Here is a 23,378-nt window from a genome sequence, read left to right as displayed (position 1 = left end):
CATTCAGAGAAGATATTTATTTCTCCGGTGGATTGTTTCAGAGGCAGAGCATCTCCATGGTGATGGCAGCCCACAGATCAGGGCAAGGAAAAGTGAGGGAAAGAGTTGGCAGAGAGAAAGAGATGGATGACTCCAGTTTATCTGTCACTGTTGTACACGTGTTGACACACACATATGCTGATAAGTATTCAGACAGGCGATTAATACACTCTCTACTCATTCCCTGCTCTTCCACCTTTCACTCCTGGCTTCCTGTCTCTCTCCTCACCCTCCCTGCCCTCACTTACTCTCAGAGCCTTCCTATACTCCTTATTTATGTTTCTTAGTCTAACAGGTACAAAATGTTTTACCAAGTCTTGAACTGGGTCATCATTGCTATATTTTACACTAGCTTAGCAACCTTTACATCACTGATTCAATTAAGGTGGATATAAGCGGCATTAGAAGCAGTCTCCTTGCTTTTAGTTAATATACATGGGGATCGTGAAGTTAAATTCAGAAAAATCCCCTGGCTGAGATTTAAAATGGTCTTTTACAGGTCCTGGCCAAGATAGCAAGAGTGCATAAAACATTAAAGGTTACTACCTACTACTAATCATAATAATAAGAACGATAACACACTGTTAAAGTTAAATTATAGCCATTGTTACAGTGAGTATGCATAAGCAATTTAAATCAAGATTTTTCAAGCTCCACAGGGAGGTCATTCCACAGTCCGGAGGATTTAACATCAAAAGCTTTGTCCTCAATAACCAACAGTGTCCTGACTTAGGACCTCAGACTTGCAAAACTGGTATCTTGTTTTAAAGGTATAACACAGACACATAATAGAATACATAAAAATACATAAAATACAAAATAAAGGAGTAAACAAGAATCAACAAAACAGATGTTCAAAAGGATAATGTAAAACCTCTGGGTACAACTCCAGATAGTATTTTCTGACCCAACACATTTTACAAAAGAACATCAATAGTATTACACTGCAAGTGTAATAACTTAATATTTGACAGCACTCAGTCATTAACAATGCCTACCGTGTATGCTTTGTGATTGAAATGCTTTGGCTTAATATTTCAATGTTGAAGACATTTGAGAATATTCATAAAAAAGGGTAATTTAGTCTGTAGAGAAGTTACCAGCAGCTTATACTGTGACAGCAGTGCTGTACTGGTACGCCTGTGATGCTTGTTCCCATCCTATAGCTGCACTAATCAAATTTTAATATAAATGTTGATGTTTAATGATGTGTAATGTTAAAGGTGTTGCCATGACAAACTCAGAGGGAAATATCACCCGACTCTGCACTTCTCCTCAACTTTACAGAGCGTTTAAGCATCTCCAGCTCATTGTTTTGGTTGTAAGGCGTACAACTTTACTGTTTTTGGCTCACTCTCACCGCTTTCATAATGTCATTTTGACTGCAGCAGAAACGTCATTGCTCATCACTAAATGGCAGACAGACACAGTAAGGAACTAGCGGGTGAACAAAGTGCAGCATTTAGCAGCTGAAGAGCCAGATATTTTCCTTGGGACCGAAACCAGAGCTAAAAGAGAGTGAATATTGGATTAGCAGTCACCAGATGTCCAGTAAGAGGACTCTAAATGAATGCTAATGTGTCTCCGTGTCTGCTTGTGTTTACAGCTAGTTGTGCTGCCCCCAAGTCGCCTAAGCATCAGTTAATGCAGTTTTAAAGACGTGCCCACTTCTAATATTCCTTAAATCTACAATATGCTCAGTTAATCTTGGTGTCACTGGTGTTGGTAGTTGTAACATTTATCATTTTCACCACAGTTTTAAGATTGTTTGAAGGGGCTTTTAATTATTTATATCCATTATGCATTTTTTTCATGCCCAAGAAATAATGTTGAAAGTCTTAATGCTGCACATTTTGTTTTCAGACCATTAGACGTATTGATATTTGTAACGCAAACGTGAATTCTCATTCTCAGGTACCTCATGAATGTCACATTTGAAGGCCGTAACCTGTCATTTAGTGAAGAGGGTCACCAGATGTTCCCCAAACTGGTCATCATCCTTCTAGACAAGGAGAGACAATGGGAAAGGGTAAATATCTTCTTTTCTTGTGCACTCCTCTCTTCTTCTCTTCTACTATCATACCCTTTCTATGTCCAGTTTCTCTCTTCTCTTCTAATCTGTCCTCTGCATTTCCTCCTGGTGTGTATTTTTCGCCCTCTGTGATATGTCTGTCACTTTTTCGTTTGGAGTGGCCCCCTTGCTGCTTAAAGTACCTGTTACAGCCTGTATATCACACAGCCCTCCTCCCACTAACTAATGCAGGTTGGCAAGTGGGAGAGAGGCTCTTTGACGATGAGGTACCATGTGTGGCCTCGCTTTGAGCTGTACTCTGGAGCAGAGGAGCGGGAGGACCACCTGTCCATCGTGACTCTGGAGGAGGCGCCGTTTGTCATTGTGGAGGACGTGGACCCGCTCAGTGGGACCTGCATGAGGAACACCGTGCCATGCCGCAAACAGCTCAAACTCAGGTGAGAATTTAAAATCAGATTTTTTTTTTTGGAGTCTGAAATCTGATTTTATTTTTACTGTGTCAATCGAGGATGAATATTGTAGATTCAAGTCCTAAAAATGGAAATCTTTTTCTTAAGGAACGTAGTATAGGACATTTATACATCAATACCACATTATGAATTATTTAAAACTTTTCTGGTGTACCGTGTGACCTTCAGCATGTATCCAAAGTCATTTTTCACCCCTAAAAAATTGCCAATAGCTATAAAAATGGGTAAAACACCAACAGCTGCATCTGTAGTTTAACAGAATATTATGCAATCTGTGAATGCAAAACAAAGTATACAAAGACATGGATCAATGCTGTAATGAAACATGCTAAAAGGTCCATAGAGGGATGTTTGTAGCTATGGGTATTGTACATTTTCGTTAATTATTTCCCTATTACTACAGCACGCTGTAATTATTCTCCTGTTTTTTCTGGATTTTAAAAATATTATCTATTTCGTCCTCTCAAATCTCTGTGTCCCATGATTACCTTGACTCGCCTCCCCTCTGCTAACTATATTATTCTCTTGGTTTCTGTCACTGTTTTCCTCCCTCCCTTGCCTCTTCACCCTGACCTTCTTGCTATCCACTTCTTCTTGGTGTTCGATATTGAATTTTCTTCATTGGCCTCCTTTTCTATCACTGGCCTACCTGAAATCTCTTGAGGGTGTCCTACATCTTCTGGCTCAGTGGTTTTTTTATTGACTGATCTTTCACCCTATTCTTTATCCTATTCCCCTTTTTCCCCCTCCTTCTGTCTGTCTGTCTCCTCCATCAAAGACATTCTCACATACAGCATTTCAGGGAGAGAAAGCAAAATGCCACAGTGAATATGCAACATTTCTCTCCAGCCAAAAATACTCCCTGAGCCAGATGCACGGAGTTGTGTAGATTTGTCCTTGTATGCGCCAATGCAGAAATATGTGGACACAGCCGTAGTGCCAGATAGATAAACCCCTTTGTTCACACTATTCCATGTTACCCAGTGCATTTTATCTCAGTAATCATGAAGGTTGTTCGCTTGCAGGAGCTGAATTCACAATCCCATAATTGTCTAGTAATGTAGGTTGACACACCCTTGTGTGAATACAAAAAACACACTAAAACAAACACATTTATCCTTGGTCTGGCACTGGCAACATCCTCCTCCCTTCTTGCCAAACCTGCCATTGTGTTGCTACCCACAGCTGTTATGCACCTGTATCTGCTGGGAGCGAAAACAACCCACTGATTGATGACACACAGTTGGGTCAAATTTGTTACTCGATGTGCATTATTCTTAGTCCCCCATTAATGTGTAATTCGGGTGACATTATATAAACCTGTTTACTTGTGTTAAAATAAAGTTTGGTTCATAGAAATCTGGATGTTAAAGTCCACGTGGGACTTAACGAAGCACTGAAAAAGGTCACCTAAATTCTTGACATTTTCCTTCTCATTTTCACATTGCTATATCACATTACTCTGTGTACACATAGGGAAAAGGATGCATAGAGTTATGGCATGGCTCGTTTTATATTTTAAATATCAGATTAAGTGTGGAACGTGGTGCCTGCATAGTGGAAATGTCCAATATAGTTACCCAGAGCCAAAGATGATCTCTTGTTATCTCCAACCAATTATCATACATGATAAAGAGCAGCAGCATATCCCCGTATTTGTTGCCAATTATTTGTCTGTTGATCACCATTTACTGTATATGTCTCACCTTCGGTGGTTTCACAGACCAGTTTCTGGTGTCTTCTGATTTTTTAATATGTGCTAATCAGTGAAACAGTCTGGTGGAGTTTTTGGTTGGCATGAAAACCTGCATACTCTCATCACATGGCACATGGATGTTTAATGTATCTCTGTTGTTTTACTGTTTTTATTTCATTTCATCCCTGCTGCTGCTCTCTCTCTTTTGAGTTTACGTATGTACCTGTACCCCAAATAAACATTGATCACAGATTGCTGAAACTTTTTCTCCTCTTCCCTCATCTTTACCTCCTCTCACCCCTTTTCCTCCTCTTTCCACCCCCCCAGCAACCAGACAGGTGATTCAGGGATTTACATCAAACGCTGCTGCAAGGGTTTCTGCATAGACATCCTGAAGAAGATCGCCAAGACGGTCAAGTTCACGTATGACCTCTACCTGGTCACCAACGGCAAACACGGCAAGAAGGTTAATGGGACATGGAATGGCATGGTTGGAGAGGTGAAGAAATCTCTTTCTTTCACACATTAAGACAGTCACTCCATTTATTGCACCTTTTTCAGATAAAACACTGGCTCTGATATTGACTGTTTCAATGTTCTGTAGTGGGCGGATGTCTTTTAGTTTTTTTTCATTTGAGAGATTCATACAATGTATAGGTAGAGAGAGGTAGAAATGTGGCCATTGTTCTGATGGGCCAAGCCCAACACCAGAAAGAAGCAGCAGCCCTCCATCAGTTGTAAACTGCTTAAAAAATGCTTACAATGACAGTTTGGTCAATATCATACAGACTTGCTGGCAGATGAGCTGATCACAGATTTTGCAGCTGGCACATAACTGGAGACCTCGCCATACAACCATTACTGAACCATCAGAGTGACTAAATAAAGCAGTATACTTAAAATAAAATCATGTGTGGTGTCTTTTTCTGACTTTAATCAAGACCAGTATAGAACACCAGTATATTGATTATTACTGCAAATCTGCTAATAATTGGCATCCATTTAGCTCATCATTGTAGGTGGTGTGTCACTGATAGCTAGAGTATCCCTACCACCATTTCGCTATGTTTTTTAAGAGCTTAGTACATTCAGCATGCCTCTCTGGAGACATGCAACACTATTTATCATGACACGGGGAAAAAAGTGATGTTGATGGAAAATAAAAAGCTGCTTCCGGTGGCAGGGATCAAATTTAACATTTGTTAATTTGTGAATGAGCTGAGAAAGCTGAGAATTGGGCTTCCACATTGTTTAATGTGACCTGATGGAAGTCATTTGAAAATATTTAACACTGGCATTTGGCAAACTTCTGGGGGAAATTGCACTTTTTTCATTACCTTTTTTTTGCACATCACTTTTGCTGCTCTTATTCTCCCTATACTTTTACTGTTGAGTGGTTTATAATTTCCGCCTCTTTACAATATGGATACAGTGCGCAGACAAAATTTAAAAAAATCAATTAAACAATAAAGTAGATGCAGTATGTAATCGAATTCAATTGCTACTACAGCTGGGGAAAGGGTTTTGGTGCCCACAGAAATTAATTTTTATGATAGGGCTAATTATGTTGCCTGAATGTCTCTTTCTTTCTGTTAGTTTCTCAGTGTCTCTGTCATGCCATCAAGCACTTGTTCCCCACAAACTGGCCTGAGGGGGAGCGGTGATCAGCTCTGCAAAACCTCAGGAGGAGGATGATCAGGCTCTTAAGCAGAGAGTGGCGAAAGAAAGAGAGAGCAATTGGGAGAGAGAGAGTGAAAGCAGCCTCAGGGAAAAACCCACTTCTCTCCTGCACACATTACACATTAGACATCCAGCACAAGGCAGCCTTTACATATCGATGTGGTGTCCAACTTAATTGATTATGGCATAGTACGAGTGTTTTTTTTATTAATTTAATAACATAGATGAGTGAAGATATGCAGGGTAACATAAAATAACAGCATCTCAAGTCCACCTACTGTAGATTGTGTTAAAAAAATCCTAAGATATACATCAGCATACATCAGACAAAGCTGTGCAAATGAGCAGTGCATGCATGCATGGATGCATTAATCCATGTCCTTAAATGCCTAAGCAAGCAGCTAATGATTTAATTTGAATGGGGTAAGACAGGACAACAGACACAGAAAACATAATGAGAGAGAGAGAGAGAGAGAAAGAAGAGAGCAGGCCTCTATGAAGTACTGTGACAAACAGAGAGAAAAAACAGTGCATAGGATTCCTGCTCAGTCTGGCATACATGTCCCTTACTAACACAGTCTACTGTGCTCCATTTTTATTCATGGCCCGAGGCTCCAGAGACTTGGGGCTAAATATACCTGAACACCCTCAGAGGGAATCCGCAGGGGTAGGGAGTCAAATACTGACCCAGTGGTAGTAATGATCCCCTTCTCCTCCTCTTTCCATTCTACCCAAATCGCCTGATAAACACTTGGCAGAGATGGTGGCTTGACAAAGAACAGCTGCACAGAATTACTAATACCATCATGTCCCTTTCACCAATCTGTTTTTCACCACAATCCTGAGAATATGCAGCACTGTACGCCCACTGACCCTCCATGTTTCCATCCTCTCTGTCTCTGTCTCTGTCTATGGTTGACCCTCAGGTGGTGTTGAAGAACGCCCACATGGCAGTGGGTTCGCTCACCATCAACGAGGAGAGGTCGGAGGTCATCGACTTCTCTGTGCCATTCATTGAGACCGGGATCAGTGTCATGGTCTCCCGTAGCAACGGCACTGTCTCCCCCTCTGCCTTTCTTGGTGAGGAGACACGCACCTGGTGCTTCTGGTAGATGTACAACACACAGTCACGCATAAAAACACGCTCATATCACAATGAAATGCAGTTGTTTAATTCTTGATCTTGGAAACAGTTACATTTGTGATTAATAGTCGATTAATTGATTAGTTGATCGACAAAAAATTTGATCAAGTATCAGACATTTAAGTCGCTTTTTAAGCAAAACCTCCAAACATTTTCTGGTATTTGCTGCTTTTCTTCTGTTTTATAACACGGTAAATGAAATGTTCAAATATTTTTGGGTTTTGGATTGAGTTTGTCAGACAAATCAAAAAAATTTGATAACACCACCAAGTAGCCTGAAATAATATGAAGTTTATTTTTCACAATAATCCGACTTTATAGAGCGAACGATTAATAGAGAAAATGATCTTCAGATTAAGTAATAATGAAAATATTCATTAGTTGCAGCCTGAAAAACAACAATTGACAAAACAATCTCACTGCAAGGTCCATTTAGTAGCTATTCTGAAGCTTTCGCTCATATCACACACTAACTGTAGTGGAAATGTTGACGTTCAAATTCCCATTTTTCTGAACACATTAATTTAGGACCTCTCCTTGCTTTAAAAAGTGCTTTAAAGGCCATTACGTTATAATCTTAAAATTTCAGTCCCGGTTGCTTTGGGGACACCTGTGGTTTCCGTGGTCGCAGCAGGTGTGGTCCAAAAATCTTGGAGGCAGCAAACATTCTGTGAGCAGCTGGTGCATCTGTTTACAGAGCAGTCAAACACTCATGTTGTTTTAATGAGGAAGTTAGTCAATAATCAACTAACAGCTCTCTGTGATGGTTCCTGCTTGTTGAATTACTTCCTGGAATTTAAAAACGGATCCCAAAAAATGGCAAAACTGAGCTATCTTGTTAGGTAAATGCATTTTTGATTAACAATCGCTGTCAGTGCTAACCTCTGTGACAAAAACACAGTGTTTGCCTCTTTAGGTTTAGCACTTAATGTGATGCCAACAGCAGGACGTGTTGGGTTTGCATTGGCAGTGTCTTAATACAGCCAGGAGAGTGAACAGTAAACAGGACCTATCGATGAAATAAAATCAAAAACACAAGATAATGCATAGCGGACTCTGCCACGAACAATAAAAACTAATATATAGAGAGGTCATGGCAAAGTGTAAATACATTGAATGACTGTTGTTGAGTAGTAGTAGTCATTACATTAAAATTTTAAGGATTATAAAAAAGGAAAATTGGAACATTTACACTTCTGTTACAGCGATGAAGACTGTGTGACACAATTGAAAGCTCCGGAACAGCTACTAAATGGACCTTGTATTCAGATTTTTTGGTGGTGTTTGTTCACAGGCTATACTGTATGTGAAAACTGCAAAGCAGAGTACAGAGCAAGTGGTGGAAAAAGTGTCCATTTCGATGCATACATCTGTCCATTCACACTTTCCTACCTTCCTCTCTGTATCTCTCATGAGAATAGCTTGTTAGTGTTCACACAAACTCTGATAAAATCCATAAATTTGCAACAAAGAGCACATCGTACATCTGAATACAAATGATCATGTTGATACCAGGGGGTTATTTTATAATTTTGTTTAATTTGGTTTAATGAACTTCCTGTCTCTGTATCCCCGCAACCCTCCCTCCCCTTTCCGCTTCCTCTGCTCCCTGTTGCACCCTCTCCTCCCACCTACTGGCCCCCTCTCTCACCCCTTCTCTGTGTTTTAGAGCCCTTCAGTGCTGATGTCTGGGTGATGATGTTCGTGATGTTGCTGATCGTGTCAGCCGTGGCTGTGTTTGTGTTTGAATACTTCAGCCCGGTGGGTTACAATCGCTGTCTGGCAGACGGACGAGGTGAGAAGACACACACATATCTACAAACACGCGCGCACACACACACACACACACACACACACACACACACACACACACACACACACACACACACACACACACACACACACACACACACACACACACACACACAAACATCTACAAACACACACATACAGGTACACATACAGGTGCACACACAAGCCCAGACCCAGTCAGTTCATGCTGCAAAAAGGTGACTGTGAGGTACATTTTCAGGCAATCTCGCGCGCTACAATGAAGTCTTAGTTGGCAGGTTTTGTTACCTTGAATGCACCACTCAAACAGAGCCCTCCATGTGCTAAATTACATTTGACTGTCTCTTCTGAATTTGCGTGACTGGAGCTTTGGGACTTTCTAGTCAATGTCTTGGAGTACTTATCTACATCTACAGTCGCTGAAGTTCTTTCAGTAATGAAAAGGATCATTTACAAGAACCAAATAGGTGATCTTAGGTATTAATCAAATATTACACTGGTGTTACACCACCATATTTAAGTTGCAAACTCGACGGATAAACTTACAATACATTGAAAATGTGTGTCAGGTTTAACAGTCGCTGACGGTAGTGAACGAAACTACACTGTTGAATCAAATACGGTTCCAGCAGGCTGTTCAAATAAATTTAGCATCAAAATCAATGGTTCAGATTCAATTTTTTTTTCTCCAGGTTTTCATATGCCCAGCTCTGTTGGACTCTCGGGATTGTGTTAGCCTGCCACAACAGCAGCCACTCAAGATGAAATCAGAGAACTGTTATATTGCTGCTCGCAGCCTTTTTATCAAGGACCAGAGGGGATAAGAGTAATGGTGTCTTGTTTGGAGTTATGTTTCCTACAGCAATGTTTTCTGAATGTCTCCTGTCACAGCAGCAGGGTGTCAAGCTTAATCTCTATGTTATGTAAGGCTGTTGTCCTATACTGCTGCTTGGGCTGTAGCATAATTGTAGCCTGCTGTGTGCCCATCTACCCCCTCCCCCTACTTTCTTTCTCCCCATCTCTGATGCCAAACAGCTACAGTAGGTAGCTTGTCATACTGCCATAGAGGCAGGTGGAACAGAGTTGGTCTGTAACAGTTGGTTGTCACGGCGGTTGGCTGGAAGAGCGGATGTAGACCGTACAGCACACCCTGAAATCACTGACAAACTAAAGGATGGGAATAAATCTAGTCTTTGTCGCTGCCATCCATCAACTCCCTCATACAGCGCTAGTCATGAGTAAATGCATATAGAGTGAAGTAGTATCTATAACTGGGAAACTGTTTTCTTACATGTTCTTCCTTCTGTCATCTTTCTTTTTACCCCCCTTTACTCCCCTTTCTGTCACTCTGTCTCCCAGAGCCTGGAGGTCCCTCGTTCACCATCGGCAAAGCCGTCTGGCTGCTTTGGGGTCTGGTTTTCAACAACTCTGTCCCCGTGCAGAATCCCAAAGGTACCACCAGTAAGATCATGGTGTCAGTGTGGGCCTTCTTCGCTGTCATCTTCCTGGCCTCCTACACTGCCAACCTGGCTGCCTTCATGATCCAGGAGGAGTATGTCGACCAGGTGTCGGGCCTGTCAGACAAAAAGGTGTGAATTCAAAGCAGTGTGGGGGATAGTGGGGTGGAGGTACAGGTGTGTGAAAGTACATGATGTTAGGCATTGTGAGACCAATTATAAATGGCTCCTTGTGTTTGAACGAGTAGATGCCTGAGTCTATAAGAGCATTCATGATTTAGGGCTGCAACTAATGACCATTTTCATGTCTTATTATTTATTTTGTTTTATTTAACCTTCATTTATACAAGTTAGCTGTTCCTATATAGCAACACCCTGTTCAATAAAATAACAACAACAAATAGAGTCCTTATTAAACAGAAAAGAAATCTATTTTTTATTTTTTGATGAATTTATTAATCAGTTAGTTAAGTGGTTCCCAACCTTTTTTGCCTTACATACCATCACAGCACTAGATGAGCTCACGTGCCCTGTGATTGACCACCGATCATGTTTCAAATGTGGTTATTTAAATCGATTTAAAGAAAATTTTAAGCAATGTTTCAGTGTTTTGGTAGGTTTGGTGTCACTCCATGTACATGATTCCCACTCAAAGTCGCACAAGCTGCACGTCTGAAACATTTATCCAGCACTTTTAGCTATTTGAACCTCTCTGCTTGCTTGCTCACTAGTTTTCATGCGCTCTCAATCACATGCGATTGTCAGATGGCATTTGGCCTTTCGTAGCTGGTAGTTTGTTGCTTATTGTGACAATAATATATACTTAAGATTAACATCACGTCTATTTGCAATCCTTGAATCTGTGTTTGTTTTCCTCCGAAAAACAAATAGGTGGATATATTTTTAAGCAAATCATTATTTCTATTTTTCAATTTAGCTGGGCTAGTTAAGAATCTTTACAGGTACTCCCTGAGGTAGAAGTACCCATGCTTGGCAATTGCTGGTTTAATTCATAACACTTCAAAGAAATTTCAGAAATGCCCATCAAAAGTTCTTATATCCCATGATGATGTTCTCAAATGACCTATTTGTTTAACCAGCAGTCCAAACCCCAAGGATCCTCAATTTGCTAAGATGTAAAAGAAAGAAAAAGTAGCAAATCCTCACATTTGAGAAGCTGGAACCAGAGAATTTTGTTATTTTTGCTTAATAAATTACAATTACAATTACTAAATAATTATCAGTACTGTGTCAGATTGACTAAGATCTTTGAACTGCTTTTGTATGAGATTGTGCCACCACAAATAACCATGATCTTCAGCTCAATTAATTGACTAATTTAGAGCTGAAACAGTTAGTTGATTAATCAATTAGTTGAATAGCAGAAAATGAATCAACTGCTTTTTTGATAATTGATTAATAGATTGAAAGTCATTCTTCAAGCAGAAACGCCAAAATGTCAAATATTAGCCAGTTCCAGCCTCTTCTTACTCGTTACTTTTTTGTCTTATGTTTTCATAAACTGAATGTCTTTTGGTTTTGGGTTGTTATAGTGAAAACCATCACCTTGGATTATGATGGGCATATGTCATTTTTTTATGCCTCTGCACCGGCGACAGCTGTAAAATGAGAAATTATGTTTTCGGGTTGTCCATCTGTCCATCCCATTCTCGTGAACGCGATATTTCAGGCACCCTGAAGGAAATTCTTCAAAAAAGGCACAAGCTCAAGGGTGAAATGATTAGATTTTGGTAGTCAAAGGTCAAGGTCACTGTGACCTCACAAAACAGATTTTTGGCCGTAACTCAAGAATTCAGGCACCAATTATGACACAATTTCACACAAATTTCTAATAGGATAAAGTGATGACATTTTATATCCAAAATGTCAAAAGTCAACTTTGCTGTGACATCATAATGTTCTGCAAAAACACTTTTGGCCATTATTCAACGGCATAACTCAGGAACAGAAGGGGAGATTGTAACCATATATCACATCAGGTCCGATACTGAATTGGTGACACTAATCTTGGGTCCCCACCATGAAACTGTGGTGATTGTATGGATCTTCTGTGCTGCTTGGTTGAAAAGTCTTCACTACATACGCTATATGAGTCTTCTATGTGACTGGTTAATGGTGGAATACATCTGCATGGTATAGACCAAACAATTAATCAGTGAATTGAGAAATTAAATTGATTAACCATTATTGAAAATAATCAGTAATTGCAGCCCTTTTCTGTTTGTTTCGGCACTTATATGTTTCTGATCTGCATGGGGGATCCTTATTTTGAACTTGATCTGGTGTACAGTACAAGTTTGTCTAAGTGTGTGCTTGAGATTCACCTTTGTTTGTCTGTCTATCGAGCTCCTGCTCAGTAGTGCATTAAAGGGTATTTGATGTAGCTCAGTGCCTTTTCCATGCTAACGAGCACTCCTCTCTCATTTTCTCTGTGTGGTTTCTTTTCCGGAAAATCCCCACCACAGTTCCAGAAGCCGAACGAATTCTCACCGCCATTCCGGTTTGGCACGGTGCCCAATGGGAGTACAGAGCGCAACATCCGCAACAACTATCGGGACATGCATACCTACATGACCAGTTTCCACCAGAAGAATGTAGATGAAGCGCTGTATAGTCTGAAGACCGGGTGAGGAAGAGAGAGATAGGAGGGAAGATGGAGAGACAGATAGGGGATGTAAGGAAGGGGGGAGTTGAAAGCATCTCAGTAGGGAGAAAAGAGATAGTGTTATGGAGCTGTGAGGTCCTGTTCTGATGCAATACAGAGAAAAGATGATGAAGGAATAAGGAGAGGGAGACGGAGGAAGAGGGAACATTCTGGGCAATGTGGGTGGGCAGCAGGTGGAGCTGTGTATCTGCCTGCCGCTGGTGCCCAGAATAGCAGCGTAGCCTCTGGTTGATGTGAAAGCTAGGTAATATTCACTGTTTTTGGCTGAGAAAGCTAGCACACATCTTCCCTGCCTCTTCACTCTCTCCGTCTCCCTGTCTCCCAATGTTTTCATCAACCTCTGCTGAAGAATTAAGAATGCAAAGCAGTGATGTACCTCTGGTGTTTAGTTGAGCTGAATGACCAGAGAAGCCTGGAGGGCCCTGAGACACCGTCTGATGGTGGTTTATCACCAAGCTGGAGACTGTCATGTTCATTTATCTATCAACTCACTCAGGATTGATATGGATAGAAAAGAACAGAATACAGAGTGTCCTCCAGCAAACGTTGTAGCTCAGTCGGTAAGCCACCCAGATCCTGACACAGCTTGTCATGTGGGCAGTTCAAAAGACAGTTCAACAAAAAGGTTCAACTTACTTGCTGTTTTGGAAGCTTTTAACCACAATTGTGGTCTTCCTTAGCAGATGGAGTTTCTCAGTTGTCATGGAGATGGTTTAGATTTTACCTCATGTCTGAAATTCCAACACCTAAACCATCTCCATCTGTTGAGGAGGCCATGAGATGTGGTTGAACGCTAGGAAGAAACAAGTAAGATGGATTTTGTATTGAGAAATGTTCGTGAAACAGTTGTGCTCATTAAATGAATTGCATTTGCTGAGTTTGAAATAGTGCTGCTACTCTTTTCCCTCAAAGTTTGTTTTATTTCACAGAAAATATCATGTCAGGGAAGGTTGTCTTTGTTTCAGGCGAGGCGCCCCCGCTTTTCTACACGATGCCACGGAAAACCCAGGAATAGAGTAGACTAGAATTGTATAGTCTATCCAAAATACCTGATGCCCTCTATTTAATTTCTGCCATTTTTATCTGAGTGTCTGAATTTGAAGTGAAATATCTATGTTATATAGTGCCCTCAAAAATTATCACAAGTCAGACAAATATAGTATCACAATGCACACTAACTTTGGCTAATAAAATTCCTCATTGCATTTTTTGCCTGGTAAAGCTTTATTTTGTGGGGCCCATACATTTCTAATAATTTCCTTGTAGGTTTCCTTAAAAGAACATTGCAATTTGCCATTAATTATAGCTAAAACAGAGAAGGAGTTCAATTGGTACGCTTCCACTTAATTAATTCCAATTAAGTGCTAAGCTAGCGTATCCTCGAGTGTTTGTGCACAGCAGGTCAGTTGAACATGCAAAAATGTGCACAGTCAAGCATATACTGTAATTCAGAATTCAGTTTCCAATAGTAAATGAATGATGAATGAATATTTATTTTGGTTTAAATGGAGCGGTTCTTATAACTCAACACAACTACCTAAACTAAGTATTATAACTATCTCTGAACGCTGTCTAAATTTTGAATGATCATTAGCTAGAAATTATTAACAAATCACATCATTCTTTTCAGGTAACTTTCCAAGAAAAAAATCAACACTACACTTCATGACACAGATTATGGTGATTCATAAAAATCCTAAAATCTCAATTTATATAAACTTTATATGTGTCGGAACAGTGAATGAGTGTACAAGGGGGTGGTTTTTGACACATTCATTCACCATCACTGTATAATTGTAGGTACAAGAGGCTCCATAACACCATGTAAAACATTTTCCTTCCATTGTGCTCTGCAGGAAACTGGATGCCTTCATCTACGACGCTGCAGTGCTGAACTACATGGCGGGCAGAGACGAGGGCTGCAAGCTGGTCACTATCGGGAGTGGCAAGGTGTTTGCCTCCACTGGCTATGGCATCGCCATCCAGAAGGACTCAGGCTGGAAACGAGCTGTGGATCTTGCCATCCTCATGCTGTTTGGAGATGGTAAATTGAATAAAATTGTTAAATGGTGTCATATTTGTATTTTAATATTCTTACAGTGAATATACCATAGATAGGGCCTAAACATTATTATACCACCTAGGAGGTATAATGTTGTAACATTCATATCACAGGTCAACCAAATAGATCCACTGTTTTCAAGAAGTTCCTATTGAAGCCATAATTTATTTGACTCAGTATAAAGAAAAAATAACTTCTCCTCAGTTTCGAATCAGTGTTCCTGAACAGAGTTCAGGAAAACAAAGCACAAACACATTCATCAGAATCACAAAATGAAGTTATAGTCTCGTCAGAGTAGCAAGTTGGAGTCCTCGAAGTGGCTTTAAAGGAACTGTGACTCATGGAGTGGTCGTTGCTTGTTATGGTGATAACCCAACAACCTGCTGGTGGATCCCGGCAGTCAGTGAGGCCTCCTGAGCTGGGTTGGCAGACTGCAGTCCTTAATCAACAGTGATGTACCAGAAGGACAAAAGTTGGTCCCAAAGTTGCAACTGCTGTAGTGGTAGAAGTGAAAGCTTGAGTTTGGAAGGAGTTGGTTAGTTTGGTAACTTGCGAGGCTCTGGCAGCTCATTGTAACGGTTGTTTGGGCAGGGACAGAGAATTATTGGCCTTGACTGGAGATAGGTAGAAGGAGCTCTGTGGACAAGATGAGTGTTGAAATGTTGAAGCCTCCGGATATTGATGGACTGGTGTGATTAACATTCTGTATTTTTTCAGTGTCACATGGATTTAAGGAACAGGAACCATGGACTGGGAGACTGGGGTTTTGGACTAAAGAATCTCAACAGGGAAACCTTGGATATATTTTGTTTTGTTCTTGTTAGGTCTACACTGTTGCATCTCATCAAGGGAAGTCTTTCAAATTTGTCCAATAACAGGATTTGAGAGTGTTTGAGGGCTTTCTGGTATGAAAACACATGCTCATGTTCACAGTCTTTGTAAATTTGTTTTTATTTTTGGTCACAAATTACTTTGACGTATTAAAAGTAAAATCCCTCCCTGGTTTAGACTAGTGTAGAGATGTAAGATGTTCATTCTGACAGCTAGTAAGCCACCTCAGAAGATGCAGACATAATAGCTGTAAAGCTCAGTCTGTGATTTAGAAAAGTACATATATATTTCAAACCTTTTACCACCTCCACTGGCTGATTAGTGATGTGCAAGCAGGGCAGGAGCGGGCCACAGTGACTGCTCATGACTAGCACATTTGTCTTTGTAAACTTTATTACTTTAGCACTGTGACACCAGCTTATCAATTCAACAATGTGGTGGCAGTGTCTCTCTGACTACACCAGGATCATGTAATGTGACTATGTAGATGAGAGAGGTTGAATTCTAGGTCTGTCTCTCAGAATTTTAGTTTACAGTCTGTAAGACCGTAAACCTACCAGTTTGTAGGTCGGGTTTTGTTAGGAGCCCCAGCTGTTGTTGTGTGCTTTGGGTAGTGACCGAAAGGAGCCAGCAGGGTGGCTGGTGTCACTCTGTGAGACTGACGTGCGCGGTAATCTATGAGGGCTTCTGCATCGAGATGCTGCGTCTTTATGATGAGAGGATTGAGCCAGATGAATTGGTTTAGGCACATGGAAAGAATACAAACTTTGCACCTCTTTTTGAACAAGGTCTGACTACAAACTACTGGCAGGAGGCCTTGACGTTTGGGGATGATGCAGTGGAGGGACATCTCCCTTCGGGCTGCTGGAATTTGGTGGGGCAATGGACATCTGTTGGACACAAGACTATGCAGCCATTCACAGTTAAAGACGGAAAGTCACTCATACAGTAAGAGGTTCCTAAAATATTTTTCAAAGGTGTCACAAAACACTACAGGATATGCCAGGCTCACATCCTTAATATGTTTTCCTTCAGGAAAATAACATTATAGAAGCAGGCACATTCATCTATTCTATATGCTACAAAAACATATGTCACATGTTGTTGCCAGGACTGAATCATGACCACTTTCACCACACAAGCATTACATTCAATGAACATCCCAGCCACTGAAAGGAGTATACACTGGACACTGTCACTGACACACAATTGGCCTGTTTTTGTTGTTAACATCAACTGCAAAGTGGATTATGACTGTGTCAGTGTCCATCCTTTAGTTCTTCCATTTTTGCTCCTTTTAAACAAATCTATCCAGTTCTATCCACAGTGCAGCCGCGCCTCAGGCAGATGATCAAATGTCTGTCTTATGACCTAAACTGCATTTGCTAACACTTAACACTTACTCCAGTGTTGTAGCATTGCATTCCTCTAATGCTGTCAGACTCGAGATGGACAGTCTTAAAGAAAGATATCATCATTTTTATCCTACGCATTCTTCTTCCGTGTCAAATTCCGGGGTCTGGTAAGCTCACTTCTTTGTAACGCTACACCTTTTCAAACTTGCAGTCCTCAGCCTCAACCAGCGCTGTAGCAAGTGGCATCAAACTTGATGAGCTTCATGTAGCTTCCTCTGGAACCACAGAAGGATTTATTCCCCCTCATTTATTTTTTACTCCCCAACACCTGTAAACCAAATTTGATGTGTAAAATGGGTGGAGTTCCCCTTTAACTAACACAGCCAAACTTTCTCTCTCACTGTTTGAGCCACAAATGAAAACACTGGGTCAAGTTGGCCTCCTGGTGACCTTGTCAGCTGGGGACGTTTGTATGAAAGCCATGAATACTACAGTTTGTTATTTTTTTAATATAAATTAGCCCAGTTAGATTCACTTTTTGGGCAAAAGTTTTAATAGAAAAAATAAAAAATGGTGAAGTTCAAGGGGTCCTTAAGAGGAGCTTGGCCCATTCTAGGGGGAGCTTAAGTGTCCCTGTTAAATGCTACACAATGCATATACTATGGTGTATGTTAACTGGCTAATAACAAGTGAGATGAGTTTTATTTTTCGTGTCAGAAATTAAATGATTTTATCAATATACTCAAGCATCAATTACACCTGTTGTATAACAGTATATCTTTTAGTTCTTCATGTACAACAGGGGAAGTCTGCCTGCTTCTTCAAAAGAAACTGAGTTCTATGGGAAACACAGACGTGGAATAAAAGATGTAAAAATGTCTCAGCAGCCTTGGTTTTCGCAGCACTTGAACATTCTGTATCTTAGGAAAAGCTATAAGTAAAAGAAATGATTGTCCGTGATGTGAATTCTTACACCTACAGTAGCACTCCACCTCCAAAGGTAGTATGAGCTCCATACTGCTCAACACATGATAGATCATATATTGTAAAGCACGTTGACACACACACACACACACACACACACACACACACACACACACACACACACACACACACACACACACACACACACACACACACACACACACACACACAGTCACCTTCGATGGAGAGGGATGGTTAAAAATGGAGGAAGGAATAGAAAGCAGAGAATAATAATAATATAGATTTCAATTCCATTATAGATTTTGTGTATTGATCTAATTCTTAATCAACTCCTTTCAATTTGATTCACATTGTTGGATCAAGAGCAACCACGTACAGATTTAATAACAGCAAGTGTGCATTCAGAAGAGCACGCAGCTTGACCTTACGACACTGTCATTTAATCTGTGGACTCATGAGAAGAATCAATATTTTCAGAAGAGTCTGGAATTGGCCCTGTGATAGACTGGAGAAATGTTCAGGGTGTACCCCGGCTCTCACCCAATGTCAGCTGGGATTGGCTCCACCACAGGTGTTACTCATTTCATAAACAAAGGCTCGGCGAGACATTTTTGTCCTTAGAAATGTAGCTGTCACCAAAACTTTACATTTTCTTTTAAAAGGAATACTTCAGCATTATTCTGTCAGTCTCATGGCTTTGCATTAAGTCTTGACCTGGTGACTAGAAGCAGTTAACTAAGCTTAGCATAAAGACTGGAAACGGGGGGAAACAGCTAGCCTGGCTCCATGGAAACTTCAAAACTACTAGCACCTGTAAGGCTCATGAAAGAACACATTAAATCTCATTAGTTTCATCCATACACAGATAAGAATGTAAAACTGACAAGTTATGGTTTTACATGCTGTAACCATTTCTTAGTAAAAAGTGACTTCCCGGAGTCTTCTCATCACAGTGAAGTTGCCTGGTGTGGTGCCACTGAGTCTGTACAGAGACCCTGACTGTATGTGGAAACCATGCTACAGCCGGAGACGATGCACACAAGTGCTGAGCGGATGGATAAACTGTCAAGAAATTCTTCCAGCACCTAACTCCTCCTAGAACCAAAAATTGTTGGTTGGTTGGTTGTTTTTTCCTGTTTGTGTATGGTTTAAATGAAAGAGTAACTTAATGTATTTTGTTGATTTTTTTTTTTTTTTTTTAACTTTGGACAGAGCCAGGCAAGGTGTTACTGTCTGCTTCTGGTCTTTATGCTAAGCGAAGATAATCGCCTCCTTGCTCCAGTTCTGTTGTTAATTTCTTTCATGAACAAAATAAATCTAAGTAAGACACCTCAGTCTAGAGTCCAGATTATATATGTTTTTGTCCCCTTAATTGCTTTCTGTTTGGTTCTAATCAGCATGGTAACAACTGACGACCAGTCATCATAAGACTGCCACATACTTGGCACTTTTTCTTTTCTCTCATTAAGGTTCATCTAGGTAAGAAAGTCCTGGTGAAAACTAGTTAACAGATGTCTAACACAAACACACATGCTCATTTCTAAAAACATCCATACACAAAACGCAAGTTTAACGCAAGAGTTACACAAGTATTGGGAAAATATATACCCCCCCGATCTCACGCAGACACACAGAAAAACCACACCATAGGTTCAGATGAAACAAATCTCTCTGGAAGTGTCCTCCCCCCTAAGCAACCCCCCCTAGGGATGTGTAACTGAGGGGGACGCATTTTAGGGCGGAAACGCTCGTCACATGACCTCGCACACTTCCTCCCTGAGGAATGTCAAGTCTCAGCAGCCAGGTTTTTTTTTTTTTTTTTTTCCCCACAACAAGGAAGGGTTAGCCTTGCATAAGCAATCCTTAATGAGGTTGATCCTCGGGGGGGGGGGGCCCTTCAGTCAAACTAATGCAACATGACATTTGTTGCACGTACATGAGACCTGAGCTGTTTTTGGCATCAACCCCCCATCCAAAAAATGTGTCCTCTCTTTTTGTACTCACACTTACGTGTTCAGACACCTACGGGCGAACCCATCCAAGTGTGCAGGTCACACAAACATACACACAAACAGTTACGTCCACAAACACATTGATACAGTAACCTGTGTACATGTGTCTTTCCTTCCTCCAGGTGAGATGGAGGAGTTGGAGGCCCTGTGGCTGACAGGCATCTGCCACAATGAGAAGAACGAGGTGATGAGCAGCCAGTTGGACGTGGACAACATGGCGGGGGTCTTCTACATGCTCGGGGCCGCCATGGTTCTGTCATTCATCACCTTCATCTGTGAACATTTGTTCTACTGGCAGCTGCGCTTCTGCTTCATGGGCGTGTGCTCCGGAAAGCCCGGGGTCACCTTCTCCATTAGCAGGGTGAGTGTTCACGTGTTTTGATTTAGGTCTGACCTTTGTCCTCATGAAAGAGAGATCATAGGAGTGGTTGTATTAAAACAAAGGGCTCTGGTTGAGTTGTATTGAGTCAGTCAGGGGGATATGATGACTCACCTGACTTACCTGTGCCTTTTTTAGCCCAGGCAGTTGTTAAACAACAAAACACAAGTCAAGAGCATCATGTGCCATATGAAAGATCCTCAAAAATGTCTCAATGTTATAGCAATTAGACATTTCAAATTTTTATAATATGCTTTAAGTCAGTGAAGCTCTGTATTACAATAACATAATATACAGCAAAATTAATTGAACGCTGTTACTACCGGTCCAAAACTACATTTTTGTCCTACTTCCATTTCTGTGGATTTTATAGTTGCTAATTTGTTTCATATAACCAGGACTATTTTAAAATGAGGAAATATTTGACTTGAATAATTGTATTCAAGATTTATTCTACACAAATATAATCAAGATTATATATGTATAGAATTAAGGTTCACCTAGAAAGGTTTAGAGATCTACAATTTTGTAGCTGTCAAATTTGATAGCTCAATACAGAACAGTAATCCAGCTATTTAGTGGAATCGGTGAGGTTTCTGGTGTAACTGACTGCATCTATGAGCTTACAACAGGCTCATAATGAAAAGTTAATATAGGCTTAAACTGATGAACTGCAACATTAAGCTGGCAGTACACTCAAAACGAACTAGTTCATACGTGTCGTCTGAGGTTTGGGTGAAAAGCCAGCTGTCGTAGAGAGGAGCGTGTTGCAGTAATCATTTGAATATATGGATAACAGCACACATTTTCTGACAGTCTCTCCTCCAAAGCATTCATTGTTTTGCGTTTGTTTTTTTACACACAAAAAGTGACAAGTAATTGTGGTAAAAATTAAAAAAGGGCGCTTGAGAGAGAAGCCCAACCCTGTTTACATTTTCACCTCCACACACCAGGCCAGTTGCTGCGCGACGTGGATGTGATTGTTGGATTGTCGATTTCGGAAAGTTACAACAACTGACGAACACAGCAGTGTTGGGTAACGGGGTTTCAGACGCTGTTTGACCATCCAACAAGCACATTGGTTGAAGCACACTCAGACCTTAACTTCTACTTAGATTTTAGTTAGGTCAGACTATGTCACTAACCTTTCCGACTTCATAGGGTCGAGGGTCAGTGGAGTTGAAGAAACAAACTTTGATGCACACATGCCATAACAACACACAAGGAAAGGATACCAATAGCTAATTTTGTTTCCAAGCACCCAGGTTAACGATATGTTGATTGACAGAGAAATAGACCAACTGGTTGATAACACTTCAGCCTCAATCCCTGACAGGGTTAGAAAAGCCCACTGTCTCTGAGAAATTCCACTGTTTATTAACTTAATGCCGCTTAAATAAAAGCTACTTACTACGCTGCACATTCTCAGCCGCTGACCTGAAGGTTTGTTGTTGGATGTCGAAGAGCTCATCTCAGCGTAGTTACGACTCTGCACAGATGGATCACCTAACAAGGTGTCTCTGTGTTATTGATGCGGAGTGTTTGGGTCCATGTAAATAATCACTTGAGGTGTAATTCATTTGCATAATGTTACCTTTTAAGAAAGGGGGAAGGGGGGTGTTGTTGTGTTATTTGGAGGTATTATTTGCCTGAGAAAAAGACATCAGTGTTTATGTGTTTGGCGATAAGGCTGAAGGTGTTTCTAATTGTAATGTCATTTGGTTTACACCTGCGCAGACTAACCTGAAAGAACTTAAAAAACAAATCTTGTCTTGAAAACTTCAGAAACGCAGTTTTTTAAACGTTTGTTGAATTGGCAGCAATCTTCTTCTGTCTCTGTAGTGTCTATAACTGTAATATTTTTTAATGCAAAACATAAGCACAGCTTTTTGCGTTGTAGCTTCAAGATTCACTCTAAGCTCTGATGTGATCGATTTTACTTGTTGAATTACAACATCTATTTTAAGTGCAAACATGCTTCAAGAGTGGTTCTATTACTCAACGGTGGTCTTGCATCCAGATACCTTTTATACATTTCCATGCCTGGTTTAACGCTCAAGTTGCAGTGCTAGAAGGAAAAAAAAATTAAGATCGTGCAGTATTAATGAAAATCGTAGTTCATATACAGTATATAGAAAGTATAAAGTGGATAAGTGATGAGACTACAAAGGGCTAATAAGATACAGAAGAATGAAGAAAAAGAGATCAGTTATCGAGAGTAAAGAATAAAACCAGTAGCAGGACAAAGCCAGAGAAGAAAAGAATAGACTCAGCGGTGTGCCAGTAACCTCTGATCCAATACCTTGCACAGCAGCTATAGTAGCTATAGATGTAGACAGACAATCCCATTGGAGCAGCTGACGCTCACCTGAGCGCCCAGAAACGGAGATAAAAGAGACACAAAGAGAGATTGGAGGCATTGCTCGACGACAGGGAAAGTGACTAAGAGACAGACAGAAACTGTTTCTGACAAGTTGACGCCTTTGAGGAACGCTGGCCCACACGCAGGCTGGTGGGTAATGTGTCCTCGACCTTTCCGATTTGGCTGTCGCCTCAACCACAGATTCCATCAGCCCCCATTTAAACACGCTTGTTTGACTTCAACCACAAAGGGTTCCCCCTCTCTAGAAAATCCTGCTTTTGCCAGCCAACTAAAACAAGCACACACACATACCGATGTATCATGACATTTTAAATAGATTGTTAATGCTTGTCTTAGAAAAACAAACAACAAACTTTACCAGTGATCCATTCCCTTGACAATGTTTTTATGAAAGTAAAACAACTAAAAAACTTGTG

General features: G+C 40.6%; 1 protein-coding gene across 1 annotated transcript in view; it reads left to right on the top strand.

Annotated features, from left to right (window-relative positions):
• The window catches only part of grin2bb (glutamate receptor, ionotropic, N-methyl D-aspartate 2B, genome duplicate b), a 90,261-nt gene that overhangs the window by 63,915 nt on the left and 2,968 nt on the right, over positions 1 to 23,378 (top strand). Inside the window, exons 7-15 of the mRNA XM_040144884.1 lie at positions 1,954 to 2,068; positions 2,303 to 2,508; positions 4,565 to 4,736; positions 6,844 to 6,997; positions 8,731 to 8,856; positions 10,212 to 10,441; positions 12,796 to 12,956; positions 14,852 to 15,039; positions 20,323 to 20,561. Of these exons, the coding sequence (XP_040000818.1) occupies positions 1,954 to 2,068; positions 2,303 to 2,508; positions 4,565 to 4,736; positions 6,844 to 6,997; positions 8,731 to 8,856; positions 10,212 to 10,441; positions 12,796 to 12,956; positions 14,852 to 15,039; positions 20,323 to 20,561 (1,591 nt within the window). The remainder of the gene's footprint in view (positions 1 to 1,953; positions 2,069 to 2,302; positions 2,509 to 4,564; positions 4,737 to 6,843; positions 6,998 to 8,730; positions 8,857 to 10,211; positions 10,442 to 12,795; positions 12,957 to 14,851; positions 15,040 to 20,322; positions 20,562 to 23,378) is intronic.

Source organism: Xiphias gladius, chromosome 15, assembly GCF_016859285.1.
Source record: "Xiphias gladius isolate SHS-SW01 ecotype Sanya breed wild chromosome 15, ASM1685928v1, whole genome shotgun sequence".
Classification (NCBI taxonomy): Eukaryota; Metazoa; Chordata; class Actinopteri; order Istiophoriformes; family Xiphiidae; genus Xiphias; species Xiphias gladius.
The sequence above is the reverse complement of the archived record's forward strand: the minus strand, read 5'-3'. Positions and strand labels throughout refer to the sequence as shown.